The sequence below is a fragment of the Pungitius pungitius genome, chromosome 21, assembly GCF_949316345.1.
Source record: "Pungitius pungitius chromosome 21, fPunPun2.1, whole genome shotgun sequence".
Taxonomy (NCBI): Eukaryota; Metazoa; Chordata; class Actinopteri; order Perciformes; family Gasterosteidae; genus Pungitius; species Pungitius pungitius.
In genome coordinates this window covers 14631444-14651496 of record NC_084920.1, presented here as the reverse complement: position 1 = coordinate 14651496, position 20053 = coordinate 14631444, and the positions used below count along the sequence as shown (strand labels likewise).

Sequence of the window (20053 nt, the reverse complement as noted above, 5' to 3'; positions counted from 1 at the left end):
GGGGGGGGGGGGGGGGTCAGTCTACCCGAGAGCAGCTGAGCGCCCGGGTGGAGGGATGGTGGGTGGGTCCCTCGCGCCTCATTTGGTCTTTAGTTTGCCCACCTCCCCGTTCAGCTTGCCCTCCCTCGCCAGCTTCTCGTTGAGTTGGCAAAGTTGGCGGAGGAAGCCGACGTTGGGCGCGATCTCTCGCTTGTGCCTCACGGTGGCCACCGCCAGGCGGGCGTCCATCCTGTGGCGCAGCATGAGGTACGCAACGACCATGGTGGGCGAGCGGCTGTAGCCTTCTCTGCAGTGCACGTACACTTTCCCTGGAGGACACCACACAAGAGAACAGCGCCAGGGGATTAGTGGGTCTGTGTGTGTGTGTATGTGTCTGTGTGTGTGTGTGGTGTCATCGACTACGTTGAAGCATTTCAGAGAGCAGTCAACCATTAGCCCGGGAGAACCAGAACCAGGACTGAGGGGGTCTCTATAAACCACCTTCGTCCACAGGGAACAGCAGAATCAACACAAACGAACCATTTCCTAAAAACAGCTTGTCCATGTGGTTTTTAACCAAATGTTACTCAAACCCTCATGTCGTTCCGTTAGCTACTACAACAAAGGAAAAATGTATGCAATACTAGACATTTCAGAAATTGGAGAGAAAAGAAAAAAGTTCCCTCGCGAAGCATCTTCAAGATGCAAAAATACAAGACCTGAGCCGCGCTGCAGGAGGTCGATCGTGGCCCTTTGTTCAGAGTCATTGATCGTTTTCACGTGGTGTAAGCTCCTTCTGTCCCTCTCCTCCTCTTTACTCCACCCAGAAGACGGAGAAGCCCTCTGCCAACGAAAAACAACCTCCTCGATAGCTCATCAGCCGGCCTGATCAATGTCCATTCTGCCGTATCCCGGCTCCATCCCTAGCAGAGCTGCCACTGAAGAAAAAAGGTGTTGTGATCTACACAACTGAAGCCTAGGGGTCTCTTTCAGCTTGACCCCTTTCCGTGATCGAATATTAAAAAAAAAAACGTCGCTCACGAAGCCGAATAAATGAAAAATCTGCGTCAGAGAAACAAGCAGCTGTAAACAAATCGACTCCAACATCAATGCGTTCCTCATTAAAATCCCTTCTAAAGGGACCTTTGACCTTTTCAGAGTTTGCTGCCAGGGGAGAAGGGGGGGGCGGGGAGGATGAGAGTGAGGGGTAAGGTCGGCCAATAGCATCAAAGGTCAAACTACAGCCAGTGCAGACAATCAATAAAAAAAACTTCAGCATACACTTTTGGGGAGGGGCTTGGGAAGGAATCACTGCAGGGGGCTGCTCTGACGTTTGGTGCCGAAGTTTCCATCGTGGTTACTTTATGACGGCCCTCAATATCTTCTCACTGTTCTGTTCTTTTGGTTTTCTCACTGTTTTAACACCTCGAACCCAATGGAGGTGGATTCGGCGCACTGGGGCCCGATCTGCTGAAGGAAAATGGGAGCAGGGCTCGAAGGTGCGTCAGATTTAGCCTCAAATGATTGTCTCCCTGCGTTCGCTTCACTGTGTTGAGGGTAAACCGTTAAAGGACTCGTGAAGACAAATTCTACCGCTATAACTACTGCTCAAGTGTGCTGACGTTTGGCGACATTTTACTCAGCTGATGTGAAAGTAACACAACTGGTTACTTAACGTTGAAGAGAAAGATGAGATAAAATGCTCCGCGGGGCTGAACCTCTCCTCCGGTTGGTTGTGGGTCACAGCTCCGGACGAAACCCACCTTTGTTGTGCGCCAGGGCCTTCTCGATGAAATCGGCCCCCTCCTCGAAGAAGGCCCCGAGGTGGAAGTGCTCCGTGTCGTTGGCCTGGATGCCGTGGTACGCGATGCCCGTGCCGGCGTAGAACGCCGCGCTGGTGTTGACGTGCATGAAGGAGGTGCCCTCTGCCACGTTGAGGACGTGCGTCACCCCGAGCTTCTGCAGGCGCATTGCATTCTGGGCTACGAACCTGGGAATTCACGGCGGCAGAACAAAAGGGTCAATGAATTTGATTGAATCACTCGAGCAGGCTCGATGCCGACATGAAAGACGTCTCAAGACACGCAACACAACGGAAAACAACACCCGACACGTTCAGCCGAGTGTGAGCACGATTTAGTTATATTTTGCCCCAATGTGCGTTGCATCGTTTCACGTGTGTTGTAGTGAACGCCCCCCGTAGCCCCAGGGCACGTAGACGCAGGTGTTCTCGTTTATTCAGGTAGGGTTGATCTCGTAATTACCCTGATTGTCTTCACCTGTTCTTCTCCTATGAGCGCGGTTTGTTCTCGGTCCAAAACCGAAAAAGACATTTCGTCTTTTGCATAGTTGCAAAGCTATAGTTACCACAACTAAAAACTCAATGGACGCAGGAGAAAGAAAGAGACCGATAACAATGGAACTGTAAAGAACTTACAATTGATCATTCATAATTTAATCTAGAAAATGTCCTTTACAAGTGCTCCTCGCCTGCAGCGATGAGTCAAAGTCACTCACAGGTGTTGTGATTCATGGAGGTTCATTTGACCTCTGCTCTAATTACTCGTGATCGTGACCACCTGTTCCTTCCCCGGGAGAAACGCCCTGCAAAAAGCGTCGGCAGGGGTCAGGTTTCTTGTAGACGTGAAAGCGGGAGGAAAGAAGGGGGGGGGGGGGGCATGAAATGAAGTGTTTGACAAATAGGCCACAACCCCAAAGACATAGAGATGTAAAAATAAGAAATGTTGTGCACACCACCGTTCTCAAGTGAGACTTGAGCTCTAAAGAACTTGACATCCATCTACTCTGCTGCACTTTGTAAGGCACCAAACGAGCCATAAGGAATCCGCTACAACCTGGCCCGAGGCATTGCCCATTGATTCTGAATAAAATGCCTCTTTTGTATACGCTGTGTTAGATGTTGATGGGACGTTAAGTGCCACCAATTAGCTGTGCTGAATTTACGTTTTTAACAGCGGGGGGGGAAAGCTCCGATACACTGTCGCTCCATGTCAAACAGAAGACATGTTTACAGTATGTCTTTCATTCAGAGTGTCACTTTCACTGGTACAAAACAAGGAGTTATTACTTTGAAGATCTGATCGATCCTGATCCATTATTATAGGAAGTGTGGGATGAATTTCTGGTGCTGGCAGGATCAAATCTATGACCCCTAAGCACCGCGTCCACCTGCTCCTCCATCGTCTCTAGACTCTAGTGAGCCGTCTCCTGGCAGCATGCTCACCCTGACGGCACTGTGTGCGTTTCATCACAGTCGATATGAGGCTGCCGGGCCGAGGCTACGTGACCCTCCCAGTGGGGGCTGTGCCTTCAAAGCCTCCTCTACAAGAACTAACAAAATATTTAAAAAAATAAAAAAAATAGATATATATATATATAGATATATCCTCCCTGCCACCATTTTGCTTCAAGGCCATTGAACGAGGGACCAAGCAGCCCATCTGCTGGGCTGAGGGGGCTATTCATTCATATTAGTCCTCTTTTATTAACAATATGTCTGTTAAGTTCAGACCTTTTTTTTTTTCCTGTGCATGAATGACGACGCATTGGCACTCACGATGTGCCACGTGTGTGCATGGATGGGGAGGCCACTGTGCACCCCCCAACTTGCCCCGCGTCCCAGCCAACAGCACAACATCCATTATTAAAGACCGGAATCACAAAAGAGCCAAAGCAAACAAACCACACCTTAAGTGTGTCCCTGAGCTGCACGCGGGAGGCTTCATTTGTGCTGACTACGACTGATCTAGAAACCGTGAAAGGGGTTTGAGTAGTTTAAAATACTCTCGTAATCCGGGTTCATGAAATATGGCCATGGATCAGCATCGTTAAAAGTCAATATTCTATTGTGGTTGAGTTTAACTTTTTTCCAGATGTCCTGGATAACAGCATTATTCCCAAAGGGCGTGTAGAGTGGGGATATAATCTGTACATGTAATTAAAATAAAGCAAACCGTAACTGATAAACCTTTCAGTGGTCCTGTATAATATGCTTGAGTATGACACTGATTTGGATTTTGAATGATCCGTTATTGCGCATTCAGACCAGAAATGGCTCAAATGGCCCAAGCTAACATTAGGCAACTCACTTCGTTAGCTAACGTTCATGTTGAGCTAATGCTAGCTAACGCTAGCTGAGCCGCATTAACGGCGCTAACGTTCACGTTGAGCTGACGTTAGCTAGTGGGGACCTGTACTCCTACACGTTGTTGTCTAAGGTTACGTGTTTACAGGGGAAATGTGACTTATGGGAAAAAGGTCTGATGGGATTTTTAAAAAACATATATAATGTATAGTGTCAGGTGAACAATCCTAAATTCCACTTCTTCCTGGCTGTTGCTTTTTAAGTGTGGATTGAAGCTTTAAATAGGTCATGAGCCCATGTCCCTGAGGGGGGGGGGGGGGGTGTCCCATGATAGGAGACATTAATGAACAGTTTCAAGGATAAAGCTATTTCTTCCCGTCAGTGAACTGATCCACCACATGCTCGCATGCACATTGTATTTGTATTTGTGTTTGTATTCATGTTGGCCAGCTACACAGATGAAATGGTGAGAAGACTTAATATACAGGATACATCAGCAGGGAAGCGTTATTGGGTCTCAGTGGTGGAAATAGTACACGAGGTTCTGGCTTTTCAACAACCATCAATGGCAGCTCTCCCCACATTACATCACGCTGCCCTTTCGACTTGTCTGGACGTACTTTAATGATAACATACTACTAAATTACCTCCACCGTACAGGGATGACAAAACGCTGTTTCAAGTGATTACAAAAGAAGGACATTTTCTTCAACTGCGATCCAAAAAAAAAGTAACGCTGCAGGCCGATCAGACTCTGCGGGTCGTCTGATGACCTTCGGCCCAGCAGGCGACTGCGCTTCGCCCGGAGACTTGGCTCGTGCCGACTGGCACGTTCAGCCAAATGAGGCCCTGCATTTTCTCGGGGGCATCCAGGGCTCTATTATCCATTATCTTGGAAACCCCCCCCAAAATCTATTTGTTCATTTTACTACTACTACTTTCATCTATTTGCGCCTGTAGATTTCTCAAATTCACAAAGGTGTAGCGGTGGCTAATTCCTCTTTTGCTATTTTGAAAACGTACATTTTCAGACAACTTGTAATGAATTAATCCTCAGTTGCAGAAATAATGAGATTTTTTATGTTTTTTTTTTTTATGTCTCAGAAAATACGTCAGTACCTGAGTGAATGTGGGCCACAAAGTGCCTTAAACCTGCATTCTATCTAATGTCCCCCAGGGGGCGCCTCCTATTTATATCTATTTATTTTATAAATGATTGTCCATTTAGAGTCAAATAGACCATAAAGCAGAGCATACTTGCTTAAACATTCACTTCTTAAACAAATTACAACGCGTAATTTGGACACGTCGTGATCTGTGTACTGAATGTAAGAACCTATACATGCAGTATATGCATTGGTTTGTGTGCATGAACAGGGCTGGAATTAAACCGCACAGCAGCTATTTAAATGTCTTAGAATGATCCTTCTTTTATTCTTATCTTCTTGTGTTTAGTAAATTGAAAATAGTGAGAAAAAAAAACCGTGGATTGCGGGCATTTTTCTTTTTGTTTTACTAAATCTTTACAGACAAAGTTGTTAATCATTGACTGGAGCTTTTATCATATTTCTCAGCTCATTTCACAAATTAATAGAGATCTTTGAGCCTCATTTTAGGGATGTAAAAAATGATTAATTCATTCCTCAAAATGATAATACAAAAACATCTACAAATTAATTTGATATCTTTTCAGGTTTATACCCCTTTTTTGTTTCATTAAATGCTCCACGAGGCACTGAATGAAGCATCTTCACTTCTACTACAGTCCCGCAGGAACCAGGCCGGATGTTTTTCCTGAAGCAGTTTATGAATGAAAGTACCCCCCTCCCCCCTTTTTCCCCTATTTCGTTTTTGGCTGTAGACATTGTTATTGTAGCGGGAGGGGAAGGGGAGGTGTGGCAGGGGGCTGTGTCCGCCCCCCCCCTCCTCCCCCTTTTTTTGGATTTTTTCTATCCATATGTGCATTGATTGAATGTGATGTGATGATCTCCATCACACCAGTTACACAACGCGCCTTTCCGAGGCACATTCGCAGAGATTTTCGCGGAAAACAACAACAACAACAACAACAACACAATTTGACGAACACAACAGGCGGTCGCTCCCCTCCACGATGATGATGATGATGATGGTGGTGGTAGTGGAGACACCTAATTAAGACAATTAAACCAATAAACGATCCCGCCCTGATGCGTGCGCGCGCATTCGAGCCGCACACGCGACACTGTCGCCGTTTGTCACACCTGTCCGCCTCCGCGACGGGTCCGCGGCGGACGGATGAAGTGACTCACGCGTTGCCGACGTAGACCCGGGGGAAGACCTCGTTGAAGTGCTGCGTCGGGAGGTTGTAGAAGCCGCTGCCGTCGGACAGGAGCTCGTTGAGTTGTTTTACGGTGACCTCGGTACCGGCACCGGCCGCCGCCGCCGCCGCCGCCACCGGCTGCAGCTTCGTAGGGCTCAGGTGTTTCTTCATTCTCCCTCTTCTTCTCCTCCTCCTTCTTCTTGTTGTTCCTCTGCTCCCTCTTCTTCTTCCCGAGCTAATGTCGGATGAGAACCTGCTCAGGACGCGCGAGCCTCGCCCGGTGCTTCAGGTGCATTTTCTTTCTTTTCCCGTTGACCTTTTCGCGAGACGTCTTCTCGTCTGGGCCGCCCGTGCAAGGTGTCTGGTGGAGCGGCGGGAGGTTTTTTATTTATTAATTTATTCATCGCTTCTGCCCCCTTGACGTTAAGTAACGGGTCAGTTTTATGGTGCACTTCCGCTCTGAGGTTTCAGAGTAAAACCACAAGCTCAGTGTATCATTTAAAACACAAAAGGTGGTGGAATAAGTAGTCTGCATTTACTCAGCTAGGCATCAATTTCCACTTGTTGGCTCCTTTTTTTTATATCCACAAAATTGAAAACAAAATCTCCCAATGAGGGAAATATGACACATATGAGAGCTATCTTCCACAGTGGAGATGGTAGATTTCAGGAAGAACGCAGCCCCCCCCCATCACCCTGTCTGACTCCTTCCGTTTCCTGGGCTCCACCTTGACCTCAATCATCTTCCAGGAGGCAGCTGAAGCTCCTCCATCGCCGTCTGGTATGCTGCAGCCAAGGACAGGGCAGGCCGAAGTGTTTCATCCGCTCTGCAGGGGGGGGGGGGGGAATGGCTTCAGTCTGCCGTCCCTCGAGGACGAGCTAGAGAGATTCTAAGCAACCCCTCTCACTCCGGACAAAAACCGTTTGTGTCCCTTCCACCTGGCACGAGGAAGCTAGGGACCAAGAGTCCAGAGCCCGGGTCCCCCCACTTACCGACTTCCATATTTCTTACACTGTCTAATTTTGTATTGACTTACTGTCCAGTGTACGCTCCACCCGCCATGACAAAATTCCCTGTATGTTGTAGGGCAAGCAAATCTGATTCTGGAAAAAAAAGGCAAAATGAAACGCGAGTTGCGCTGCTTTTATACTGAAGATAAACGAGCAGTTTCCGGTTTGGTTCTGCCTGATTGCTGCGGGCTTGGCGCAGACACACCCCGCCGGCGGTCAGACCCTCGGGAGGAGAGAGCGGGACCCGAGGTGGTCAGAGGAGACGCCACAGGATTGCGTGATGCTCGTGACATCCTAATTCTGGACCCACGCCCCCCCCCCGTATTTCATCGGGGTTTCGTGAGGCTGTAGATCTTACGTCACGAGTAGGGCCTCTGCACAAGTTCCTGCTTTGGCCGCGAGCGGCTCACGTGTGACCACGTGTTTCAATTTGAGTGCGTTTCACTAATGTGCATCAACAAGTGGTCACAAATTCAGTGTTTTTCCTTCTTCCAAAATGGGCGCGTTTACGTGGTTTTAATGGAGCGTCACACTTTAAACACGTTCATGTTAATATGTGAATCAACTCATTAATTTAGTTGTTATAGTTCAAATATGCAGAAAATACCCTCCTACCCACCCTCTTATTGGACATTTATACACCTCCGAGTGCTCCTTTTCTTGAATTACCCGCTGAGCCGTGGTGTGTGTGTGTTAATAGATTGAGTGACGTCATTGTTGTGTATATTTGTGTACTGCATTGTGCATTGGCTTTTCAGTTCTTCATAATATCAAACCATGTAATGCCATAAAACATGTTTTTCTTGAGATGGAAAGTAAGTAAGAATATTTACTGCACTTAAAGTACGGCATCTCAACATTCTTATTTTATCATACATATTAAATACATTTTATGCTACTATATAGTACTAATCCATTCGATTTCAGAGGGAAATATTGTAATTTTACACATTATACTCACATGAAAAGGGTAGTACACTACTCTTATTGTTTTTACTACAGTAAATAGATGTGGTAACTCTTCCAGCCTCTAGATGTCAGCACACGCTGTTAGTCGGTCAGTTATTCGGCATGTTGTTGATGTTACTGCTCACTGGGCTGGAAATACAATATCTGCGGTTAATGCAGCTGTCTTGTGATATTAATGCACATCTGAAAGCAGCCGGCATGCATGTGACGCGCTATATTAGACACATTGCAGGATGCTTGGACTGTGGTCTCACTGCTGTGATTTGTGTGTTATCAAAACATGGCTCTCGTCCTGCAAAGTGCTGACTGTGACACACGTATCCACAAGATGGAGACTCGTTTCTACCAAACTCACTGATGCCACATTTAAACATGTTATGAATTCTAGGAGGCACAGCGAGGGGTCGACTGCAGATTAAAACAACAGGACAGGACTTAGAAACGATGGTGCTGAGGTGTGTTTCACTTCTGGGGTTTTAATCCCTGCTCAGGTGGTGTAACCTGTTCTCCTTGGTAGCCCAGGGAAGGAGGTCAGTGAAGGAAATTTGATCAACTTTTTCAAAATGTCGTGGACAGTGAATGTAATTCCCCCGCTGGTTTGTTTCCTTGTCACCCTGTAGAACTCGGCCCGGGTCGGATCACCACATGAATTTTGTTCAACCCGATTGGATTCTTACGGAGCTCTTGACCCACTTCACTTCCAGCACCACGCCAGTCATGGGTTATTTTTTTTGTGTTTCCATGGCGATTCAAGGAGATGCAGTGCAGCACCATGGCAACAACAGAATCTTGTGGATACAACCATTTGAGATGCCTGTAGCGCACACACCTGTGTGTGTGTGTGTGTGTGTGTGTGTTTGTGTGTGTCCATTATATCACAAGCAAGATGTTTGGTGGTTGCATGGCTCATGATACTGAGGCCTTTCTTTTACAAAAGATGCTTTAAAATGTTACATTTAAAGTCCAGTATTACATTAGTATTTTTCAACATACAAACTGTTCAACAGACCACTCATAATTTAGTAGACCAGACGGGCTTCTCAGCATTGGATCATAGCAACAAATAACACAGATGGTTAAAATGAACAAAACAAAATAGCACATGTTTAACTGTTAATGCCTAGTTAATGAGTTCATTAATTTCATACATAATGCGGCAAATCATTTTCAATTAGCACATTATTCACTTTATATTTCCTTTTTAAAGCCCCCAGATTATAACAGTGTGTAACTCGAATGCTTTTGGAGTTTATTAGCATTATTTAAAATAAAGTCACCAATGTAAACTGCTAATAAACAGTGTCATGAAAGGGAGCCTGGCAACAGTAACTAAGGTGGAGCGAGGCTTAGCCAACAGTCAAGTTAACATGTTGTTTTAGCTTCAAGATAGCCACCATGTACCTCGTGCATTGAGTTGAGTTTTTTTCTTTTAGTGGCTTAGGTTTTGCACTACAATCCAACTAATCAGTGTTCTGCTAAAAAGCAATGGGCCGCAGCAGGCCTTTTAGCAATAATGCCACATAAAAATGCCAAATAGGTGAATTATGAGGATCTGAGGGGAGCAACACAAGCCCCATCTGGCTGAGAGAAGTCAACGCTTAACATTGATTTAGCAGCATTTTCATTGACAGTTTCCCCTCATTCTGCATGAGGCTGCGTGGCCAGTTGATTGGACGAGCAGCACCTGGGTCCTTCTGCAAGCCAGCGTGAAGGGACCCGGCTCGGGCTAATATCTGATACTGGCTTTGTCATCTTGACAGGAGGCTGAGGACCGAACGACGAAATTCAGTTTTCTTTACCCCCCCCCCACCTACCCCCCCCCCTCCCCCCCCCCATCCTAGTAGAAAAAGATTGCAGGGAACTATGTTTCTGAATAAAAAGAAGCCTGGTACTCATTGTCTAATTTCTCCCCCGTGGGAGCTCCAAGAAGCTCTTACTGGTAAAGAGGTTTTTGTTTTGCATCCTGAGTAGGGGCCCACTATCAGCACGTCACGTGCACGTCACGTGCACATGCACGTGCATGTGCATGCGGGACGTTCCTTTTTTTTTGCTTGTGCACATCAGTGGGAAGATACACATTCGCTTTTAATGCCAAGAGACCGCAAGCTTCTTCAGAACAGGTGTGGGTGCGACCTGAAAAAACACAGGTTCCCTCTACAGGAGCCCACCAGCCGCCAGTCGAGGTCCACCCTCACAACGGGTCAGCACCTCCTCTGGACTCCTTCTCAACTCCAGGAGAGCTTGAAGCTCCCGTTCTTAATTTGAGGAGCACGACTGGATGCCCAACAGCAGCCCTCGGGTTTGAATTACCCAGATGGCCTCTGCGTGTGCTGTACTCTATCATTCAAAGCACCCCCCCACCGCCCCCCCTTACACGCTTCCTCTATTGTAATGCATATCTGCACGTGGTGCCTTTTTTTAGCCCTGCGCTCTTTTCATACCGGAATCAGTGCGTCTCAATCAATCAGAGGTCCTTTTCATGCCCACTGAGCCCCCCCCCCCCCCCCCCCAACCCCCTCACCTCTGGTCTGGCGTTCAGCTCTGAGCTTTTGCAGCCACTCAGCAGAGAGGTTGTTTGCCTTATGTCATAGGACTAGAATAAGACCTTCTAGAAGGAGAAGGAGTGGGGGCAGGGGGGGCACTGTTTGACGGATTTAACCATCTGCCCGACTGGTCACTTTTGATTAAACGCTAGAGATCGTCATCTCAACGCTGTGCAAGGAGTTTAGAGTTGGTGCATTGGATTTTGGCCCAGCTGACCCCTTGCGGGGGGGGGGTCTCTGTCTGTGCCCACATTAACCTCACAGTTGAGGGGGAAAAAAGGGTCTTGACTGTGGGTGTTTCTCTTATTCCATTTTCAGGCTGCTCCGTTTCTGATGTGACCTGTAAATACGCAGATGTGTCTCTTTGTGGACATTTAACAACCGGCCCCTTTCTGTTTCATGGTCCATTGATATGTTTTAGATTTAAAGGAAGGGTTCATTTGTTTCATCTTTGGCTGTGTTTCTCAAACTTGTTCATACTTTTCTAAGATAAATGAGCAACCACATAAACCTTCTTTCCAATTTTGCTCTCCAATCATCTAAATTATTCACATTATAAATCCAGGGACATGGATGCATTATTTAGCAGGGTCCTTCATATTACACTTTAAAACCGGCTCCCTTCTATACGCCCAACTGGATTCTCCTCCCTCCCAACTCGCACTTTCATAACACACATCCACAATTCACTCAAACAAGGTTCCAATCCGATTGAAGCGTTGCAAGCATGACCCATGACCCATTAACTTGTGGGGAAGCGGATAACATTCTCCCTCCAACGATGAGCCGGGGGGGGGGGGGGGACAATGTGGTATCCGCGTCCCCCTTGTCTCAGGTAATCTGTGATCAAATAAGGTCCTCCGGGGAAAACGAGTCCAGGGAGGGAAATAGAGAGAAGCTTGTCTGGAGTGGACCGGTCCTCGGGCACGATTTCACCCACCCCGCGACGGATGTGGAATCCATGTCTCCGCGGAGCGGTTCTTGCGTAACTCTGCTGCATCACGTTATATCACAATGACTGAGCTGTTTTCACATCAGACGGATAATCGTGGTTCACAGGGGGGGGCAAGTCGATCCACGACTACACGACCCACTTTTTGGAGCCACTCTGGACGTATCAATCACCAACGCGCTCATTTGTTGCGAGGTTTTGCTCTGATGATGATGAATGGTTTCCTTTGTGCTGGCGCTTTGGATGAGAGGACTGATAAGACCTCACTTTAGATTTCCTCACTATATAAAGGCATCACCACTTTCTGACCGAACATCTAGTAGGTGTGAAATCATCCAAAGCGAGCGTAGCAATGCTGCTACTCCTTCTAGCTCCGCGTTACCACGGAGTCCACTCTCGATAAATATGACATCGTTTCGGGGAAAAAACAAAGACAGCTGCGGAACACAGTGAAAAAGAAACCACCACATAACCTGGAGGCAGAACACAATGAAATAAAGCTCCCAAATCTACGAAACCAGACTGAATGCGACTGGATTGGAGTCTCTAGTTTCTGGGAGCCAGCCAATGGTTCGCAATAATTATCCAGTCTGCGCTTGAGGGAATGACCGGGTGGTTACGAGTTTAATGGAGATTCCATGGCCTGAAAAGTTTGAGAGATGGCAAAACAATTCGGAAAAAAAAAAAAACCACATGCTCGTCGGGTCGTCCGATCCAGGCGTCAGGAAGCAGGAGGCCTAATGACGTGTAACCGTTTCATCCCGAGAGAAAACGCTACCGACCCTGAAAGGCTTCGGCCCGGCCCGTGTGCATTACTCCAACCTTTTTGGACACAAGCCGCGGGTGAGATGGACGTCGTTTGACGAGACGTGTCATCCAAAGGGTGACTCAACACTTAATCCTCACGTTTTGGTGGCCCAAAAGTGGTCGATTTTAGAGTCCGCTCACGAGGCCCCTTTTGCGGGCTGAGAGGAAGCGTGAGGAAACCCTGATGACAGAAATCCAGAGAGTCGCACGCCTGCAGCCAGTGTGGGTTTCTGGATCCCGGGGGGGGAGTCAACGGGGGGGGGGGAGGAAACCAGTCAAGGTCCATCGCTACCACCACTAGACCTCCGTTCTGCAGCCTCATACGTCAACGCAGGGTCAGATGAGCACACCGGGAACAGACGTTAGCCGCATCAACATCACGTGAATCTTGATGAGATAATACCAGATATGAGGGTGTGAATCACACGCTGTGGCCTTCAGACATCTGGAAACCCCTGGACAACCTTTTTATCCCCTCAGTTGTGCTTATCTTATTTCGATCCAGAGACTCTACGACATTGAAGCCATGTTGGAGGTTTGCGTGTGTGTCTCCATGTCGTCATTTATGTGTGTAGTTTAGGGTCAAAGGAAGGGGCGGGACAAACGGACGCTGACGAGACCAACATTTTAGGATTAACTTTCATTGAAAAGTTGCAAGTTTAAGGTGCTTTAGCATTCAGCCCCAAAGATTGTCACCTGAAATGAAATTATTTTGTGTCACGTTTATTATATTTTAATGATGCACGTTACACGCACGCTGCTTTCTCTTGATTTGACCAGTTACAATCCTCCCCGGGCGAGTGTCCTCACCTTATTTTACCTCATTTTGAACACGATATCCACTTCGTCAACGTCGACCATCTGCCTGGTTCCATGTGAATGCAAAATATATATTTTTTCCTGTTAAAGGCCTGATCTGAACATTGCTGTTATGCATAATGGACAAAAATGTATATTATCCTAAATTAACTTCTTATTTGTTTTCCTCTTTCGGTTTAAAAAGCGGCTTCTCGTGTTCCCTGTGTGTGTGTGTGTGTGTGTAACCTTGAGAGAGAAATGCGAGCTTCATTGAGTGCCTGCGAGCGCTGTGCTATCTTTAGCTTGTGTTGAAGCCTTTTACCACTGGCCTCCTCCTACTCTTCCCACTCGTCCTCCTCCTCCTCCTCCTCCTCCTCCTCCTCCTCCTCCTCCTCCTCCTCCACTCCCCTCTGCCCACTCACCGATGGCTGCACATGCAAACATGCACACGTATGCATGCTTGCACGCAACCAAGCGCCACACACACACACAAACACTACTACTATCAGAAACGTGTGCACGCTGCATAACTGTTTCTGGGCAGATTAGAGGAAGCAACCTACTTCTGGGATATAAAACACGAGCCTGGTGTTTGTTTCTTGCTGCAGAGTCAAAGTCGGGCTCTCGCTCCCACAGGGGCCTGATTCCTGCCTGAAGGCGAGTTATAAGCCGTGAGCCTCACAGGGTGCACGCTGGTATTCCTATCGGCCCGAAAAATGTGTATTAAATCCAGTCGGTGGTGCACTCGGGCTAGAAACTATTAATAAATGAATTTGCCCATCCAGTAATTATAATTCCTCACAGTGCAGTGGCCCTGCATAATATGCACATGGGTTATTGTTACTACTGGTCTGAAATGCTGAATGAAAGCTTAAGCTTTTAATTAGCCGTTCACATGCCACTGCGGTGCTCTTGGATTCTGTTGTATTATCGCGGTAAATGTACAGGAATATTTTCCAAGAAAAGCACTTACAATAACTAGCAAAAACAAAAGCAACCCGTGGAATAATCGCAAAAATACAAATCAACTTCATATCGGCAAACCATCTCAAAGAAGCTCGTCAACCGCTGCAGTACCCGAGGGCAACCTGAGACGCTTTGCTCCCCTCGTTGGTCCTCGGGTGGTTCATCTACTCGTGCATCTCTCCACCCGGCATGTGAATATCTCTGTTGATAAGTATGCACCAGTCACTGGGAGGTTGTGTGATGTGAAGTCATTTTGCCCCAGAGAGCGAGAGCCGTCGGCGTGCACCTGTAATTGTGCCCCCCCCCCCCCACACACACACACCTTTCCTCTTCCTCCCCTCTGTTTCTGCATTGCAGTGTCTGCAGCCGTGACGGGAGCACATGCAGCGCGTGTCATGGAGGGATACGACTTCACCTTCTGAGCCGTCAGCTGACCGCCATGAGGCGACGTGTTGCTGTCTGATATTCTGTGTTGTTGTTTCCCCCCCCCCCCAATGATCTCCTGCAGGTTTTGCACACACAGCTGCTGTGCTGTCAGATAAGACCCACCACGTGAATAACGAAAACGGAGAGGCCAATTGACTTAATAAAAACTGTACTCGAGTGAAAGCCCCCGCTGCTACGCTGTGCTTCTCGAATCCTTTTGCGTCCCCCTGACTAAATGACAGGGTATTAAGTTGAATCCGAAGGGGCGTTTTCTTTTCCTCTTTCACCGTCGCGCTCTCAGAGTTTCCTTTTTTAGGTTTTGGGAAACAACCAGCGGAGGCCGTTTGAGTCAATCTCCTCTGCGACAGTTACAGCTCACTGGAGGCTTCATTCGGGGTGATTTCAATGTGTGGCATGGGACGAAAGAGCCGTTCACACGATGGCTTCCACACTTACTTTTCCCCCTTCTCTTCTCCTCCTATTGTAGTGATGGGAGTGAGGATGTCTCAGGCCATCAACAAAAGAAAGCCCTCTTCTCCTCTCCTTGGACATGTTTTCAAATGTGTCACGGTGAGATGAGAATAGAAGAGGCTGCACACTCTATTGAGTTTGACCAAAACCAAAAGCACTGCTGCATTTCACCGTGTTGCACCACGAGGAAAAAATAATGAGGGAACTGCAGCATACTGTATATCTCGTAGGTTCAATATTTCCACTGCTGAACTCCCTTTTGGTAATTTACACTTTTATTTTATTTTGGATGTAACCCCTCGTCCCAGAAGTAATAAAACTGAGGGACATCGGCACCTTTGGTTAATTGTACCACATTGTTTTAGGGGCATAAAAGCCCAAAATGTTCATGCTCGGCTTTATTGACGGAACAGATTCCGCCTCTTAAATGTTCGCTTCAACATTGTGGCCCCCGAGAGAAAGGTGTCAGTCCATGAACTCTCTATTAAAGGTTAACCCGGATTTCAATAGCTCAAAACGAGAACCAGCCCTCCGAAATAGTCATTTCCAAAGAGCATGAAGCGCTTTTCATCGGTTCACTTCACCAGTGTCACCTAGAGGGGAAAGAAGAAAGACGACGAATCGCTGTCACGTGTTGTCACACGCGGCGTCGAACCCGCGGTCTTTTAGTTGAAAGCCCCGCGTGGGTTTGACCCCCACGGCATCCCCCCCCCCCTTTTATTTAATTACCAACTACTTTTGAAGCACAAACTGGGGCAGCCGCCTCTCAGAAGAGTGCAGCCGCAGCCCAAAAAAGTGAGCGAACGGAGGCTTGTGCCTCATCATTTCACGGCCAGCAAACTGGAATCGAGGTTGATGTCATATTCCAGTGAATGACCACATCCCCCCCCCCGAGGGAATGAACTCACTGCTGCCTGTTCTGAAAGGAACCCGGGTGGTTTGGTCCGGCTTTCGATAAAACCCCTCAGACAGTCAAATCTTTGACGAAATAAATACACGAAACAACAAGAAAAGGCAGGAGCACGGCTGGGAGGAACGAGCGGGTCACTGTGGGCGCCTCATTTGGAAGATCAAGCCCCCCCCCTCCCCAAATACCAGATCTGATCCGCATGGGTTCCCCTTCACAACCCGGGTTCTTCTATCTACAGTACAGTGTGCAGGCCATTGTGCGCGGACAATGGGCCTTTGTAACCCCAGATGGACTTTAGGTGATTCAGTTTGAACCCAAAAGAACATGTCGGTTATATCTAATAGGTGAACTGCGCATTAGATACTAAAATACGGACAGGAAGTAATAGTGCGAGTGCTCAACTTTTATTTTTACCGGAGTGAAATCAATCCGCTGGTGAGTAATGTGTGAATGAGTCAAAAGGACTGGGAAAAAGGGAGGTGGACGGTAATCCAGAGTGAGCTGTATACTCCTGCATCCAAAAAGTCAAACTAATCACCAAAGAGTCAGTAAAAAAAGCGAGGAAACCCCAAAGGAGCCGCTTTGAAAGGGAGGTGGAGAGAAGGAGGAAAGCGATATGCATGAAAGCACGACAGCACAAGCAGAGAGAAGGAAAAAAAAAACATTCCGTCCCAGCACGACCAGTCCAGGCAGCGAAGAGCGAGAACGACCTCAAAGTCCGCTTCTCTTCTGATGCCACTGTAGTTCAAAGGGTCCTTTTTTTTTTTTTAAATTGTGGCAGCGTGAGGCCCTTTGGGCACGTGGTCCGTGCAGCCCAACGACGGCGAGAAGACATGCGTTGGTACCCAAAGCGCTGCTGTGGATGTGGACAGCTAAAGAAACACGCCATATTTAGGACATTTCCACCTTAATATTGCCGTCAGACGCCCCTGAAGCCGTCCTCCGTGCTCACTTCAGAGGCCACGGGACTCCAAAGCGGCCATTTTTACTGAGGATACTTTAGCTTCCCTTAGTTCAGACACAGTGTGCACTAAGGAGGGATGAACTGATTCTCACTCCATCCCATCAGATGGTTCCGTTTTGATTTAAATCCAGCAAGGTATTTCCCCAACCAGCGCATTATGAGTCGCCCACCGGCAAGGGGGGGGGGGGCCACAAATAAACAGCCCTCACAGCAGGTCCGAGCCAAAGCCGTCTGGGTTTAAAGGCGGTAATTCTCTGGATTAACCGGGAGCTGGTGTTCCGTGCCCTGTGTGCGCCCCGCCAGATGGGTTTCCTGGGTAATCCTGGCGTGGGATGAGGGGTGCCGGCGGTGCGGGAGGACACAAGATAATTTCACCGCCAAAGTAAGAGAGGAGACGATGTTGCAAAAGAAGGTGTTCGACTTCAGAATGTAACAATACATCCAAGTTACAAATCGTTTGGCGGCCATGGGCCACTTCTTGTTACTGCTTTCAATGTTTCCGCATCCTTCTTTTGTGGTTTTTGTGTGTCATTTGTGGCGTCATGCATCACCTCACGGGAACCGTGGATGGAAAAGAAGAAATGATAAAAAATTCAAAGTGATTTCATCTCAAACCCTTTGAGAGTCTGTGTTGCAATCGTCCGTGAAGTCGTATTATTTTCCCCTCCCCCCCTGCAACAAAGGTTTAGCCATTAAGTTTAGATCAGGGAGGAATGTGAGCTCCATCGTTTCCTCCATGGATCCTCCGCCTGTGTTAAATACGATAAATAAAACGTTTGTGTTCTCGTGCACGCTGAAGGCGATTCCATGCAACCACTGTGACATCGTCCTTCCTTCCTCGATGGTGAAAGACTGCACTCCGTGTGGTGAAGTCCGGCTTTAGTTCCCCCCCCACCCCCCCCAGACCCTCGCCATCCTTTCAGTAAAACACGCTGGGCTCTAAAGGACGGCCAAGTGGCAGCTTTACGACCCATCAGGAATAAACGCCCACAAACGTTGTTGCTTTTGAAACCACAAAGGACCTTCACTTCACACCGGTACCAACAGACAACCCCCCCCTCCCAACAAGGTTTCATAGAAAGACACAGATGGTGGGAGATTTGAGATATTTTGACCTCCGGGCCAAAAGCGAGTTGAAAGAGCAAAACGACAGGGAAAATGAGTTACTGTCCGAGGGAAACAGACATCAGGATCCCCGTATTGATCCGAGCTTCCTTTTGTAATCTCTCCGCCCGGAGTAACCTCGGCTCGATTGGACGTTCAGCCACAGAAAAAGCAATTTGACCCCCCCCCCCGGTGCTGCCTCCCCGGGTCACCCTTAAGTTAACTGCTGACCCCAGGGTTGCCATGGCGACGGGGAAATCACAGCTAGGCCTTGTTTGTGCCCAGGGTGCCACGGCTTTTCATCGGCAAACCGCCATAAAGAGGCTGCAGGAGGGACTTAATGGCTTTTAGTTTTTTAGAAGGGGAAGATATTTGTGTTTTTGCGTGACAGGACTTTGTGAGTGAATTTAAATATCTCGACCACTGCACGTAATGACATTTTCATTTCATTTAGCACGTTCATGCTTCCCAGAGGATGAATCCAAAGTGACTTGGGATCACTGGACTTTTCTTCTAGCGCCGCCACGAGGTTCGCATCGGGGGGGGGGGGAGGGGGGGTTTGGAGTGAAGGGTCATGAAGCTTGTTGCATTTCTTTGTTTACGATTCAGCATCAGGCTGCAGGGACGCCGCATGTTTGTAGGTCAACCAGGAAGTTAGCATCACACTCCTCTACCTCAGCAAAAACACCTCCAAATGCCTATTTTCATTTGGAATTATTACAAATACAAAGCGACTTCACAATCTAGAGAGGACGTTCAGCCGTTTTTTTTTAGGACACGTAAGAGTGACGCGTGTTAGCAGCGTCGAAGTGAGCACGTTAGCATGCTGACATTAGCTCAAAGCGAAGCTGGGCCTCGTGTGGAGATCCATCCCAAGTGGGAGTAAATTGGATTGCGGCATTTAGCGCCCTGCGAGGTTTTAACCCCGTTCGTAACCCTTTCCCAGCTGCTTCCCCCTTGCGGCAACGCCGCGGGTCTCCTGAGGGAGACGGGAAGAAACCTCCGGATCGTTTGTGTCCTTTGGGTTAATTGGCTGACTAAGCCGGTCTCTGAATTATGTCACATGACTCCAGGGATACACCTGGCTACGTGGCGTCTAATCCCCCGAGCACATAATCCCCGAGGATTCCCTCCGCTTTTTCCTGAAGCGGCAGGAGACGGACACGGGGTGTGACAGGGACACAACCCCCCCACCCCCACCCCCCCTGCAGCTCCACGTTGCTCCTCTGGAGTCAGTCAAAGGGTGCAACACTCCCCTGATCTGCCACTGCGTCTCTTGCACTTTGTAAGGCGTGCAGCACCGATCGTGATGCTAATTTATTCAGGGACCAGCTGCTGTGTGGAGATGATTTTGCAAAAGACATCCTTGAAGGTTATAATGAGCTCAGCGACGTTGATGATGGAGGAAGGCGAGGTCGCACGAGTCAGTATGCTGTGCGTGTGCGTGTGTGTGTGTGTGTGTGCGTGTGCATTTACGTCTTGACATCCGCCATTAAAGAACACTCGGCTGGAGGCTCCTGAGAAGGTAACAAGTCGTTATCTCATCATGTAGAGCAGGACGACTACCCTGCAGGAACACACACACACACGTTATGCCGTGCCGCAGTGTGTGACTGCAGGCTTTGCGTTTGTTGCACAATATCACACTAATGTAGAAACTTATTTCAGGAACTGAGGAAATAATAGGCAACCTTTTTGATACTTTGTTAATGTTAAAATATCGATGAAAGCATAAAGCAATGGACG

General features: G+C 47.9%; 1 protein-coding gene across 1 annotated transcript; it reads right to left on the bottom strand.

Annotated features, from left to right (window-relative positions):
• Positions 1-6819, bottom strand: dusp3a (dual specificity phosphatase 3a). The gene is made up of 3 exons (XM_037463801.2): positions 6376-6819; positions 1743-1969; positions 1-308 (listed from the first exon to the last, which is right to left on the bottom strand). Exons 1-3 carry the CDS (start codon positions 6555-6557, stop codon positions 79-81), a joined length of 639 nt encoding a protein of 212 aa, XP_037319698.1. The 5' UTR covers positions 6558-6819; the 3' UTR covers positions 1-78.
• Positions 6820-20053: the final 13234 nt, after the last annotated feature.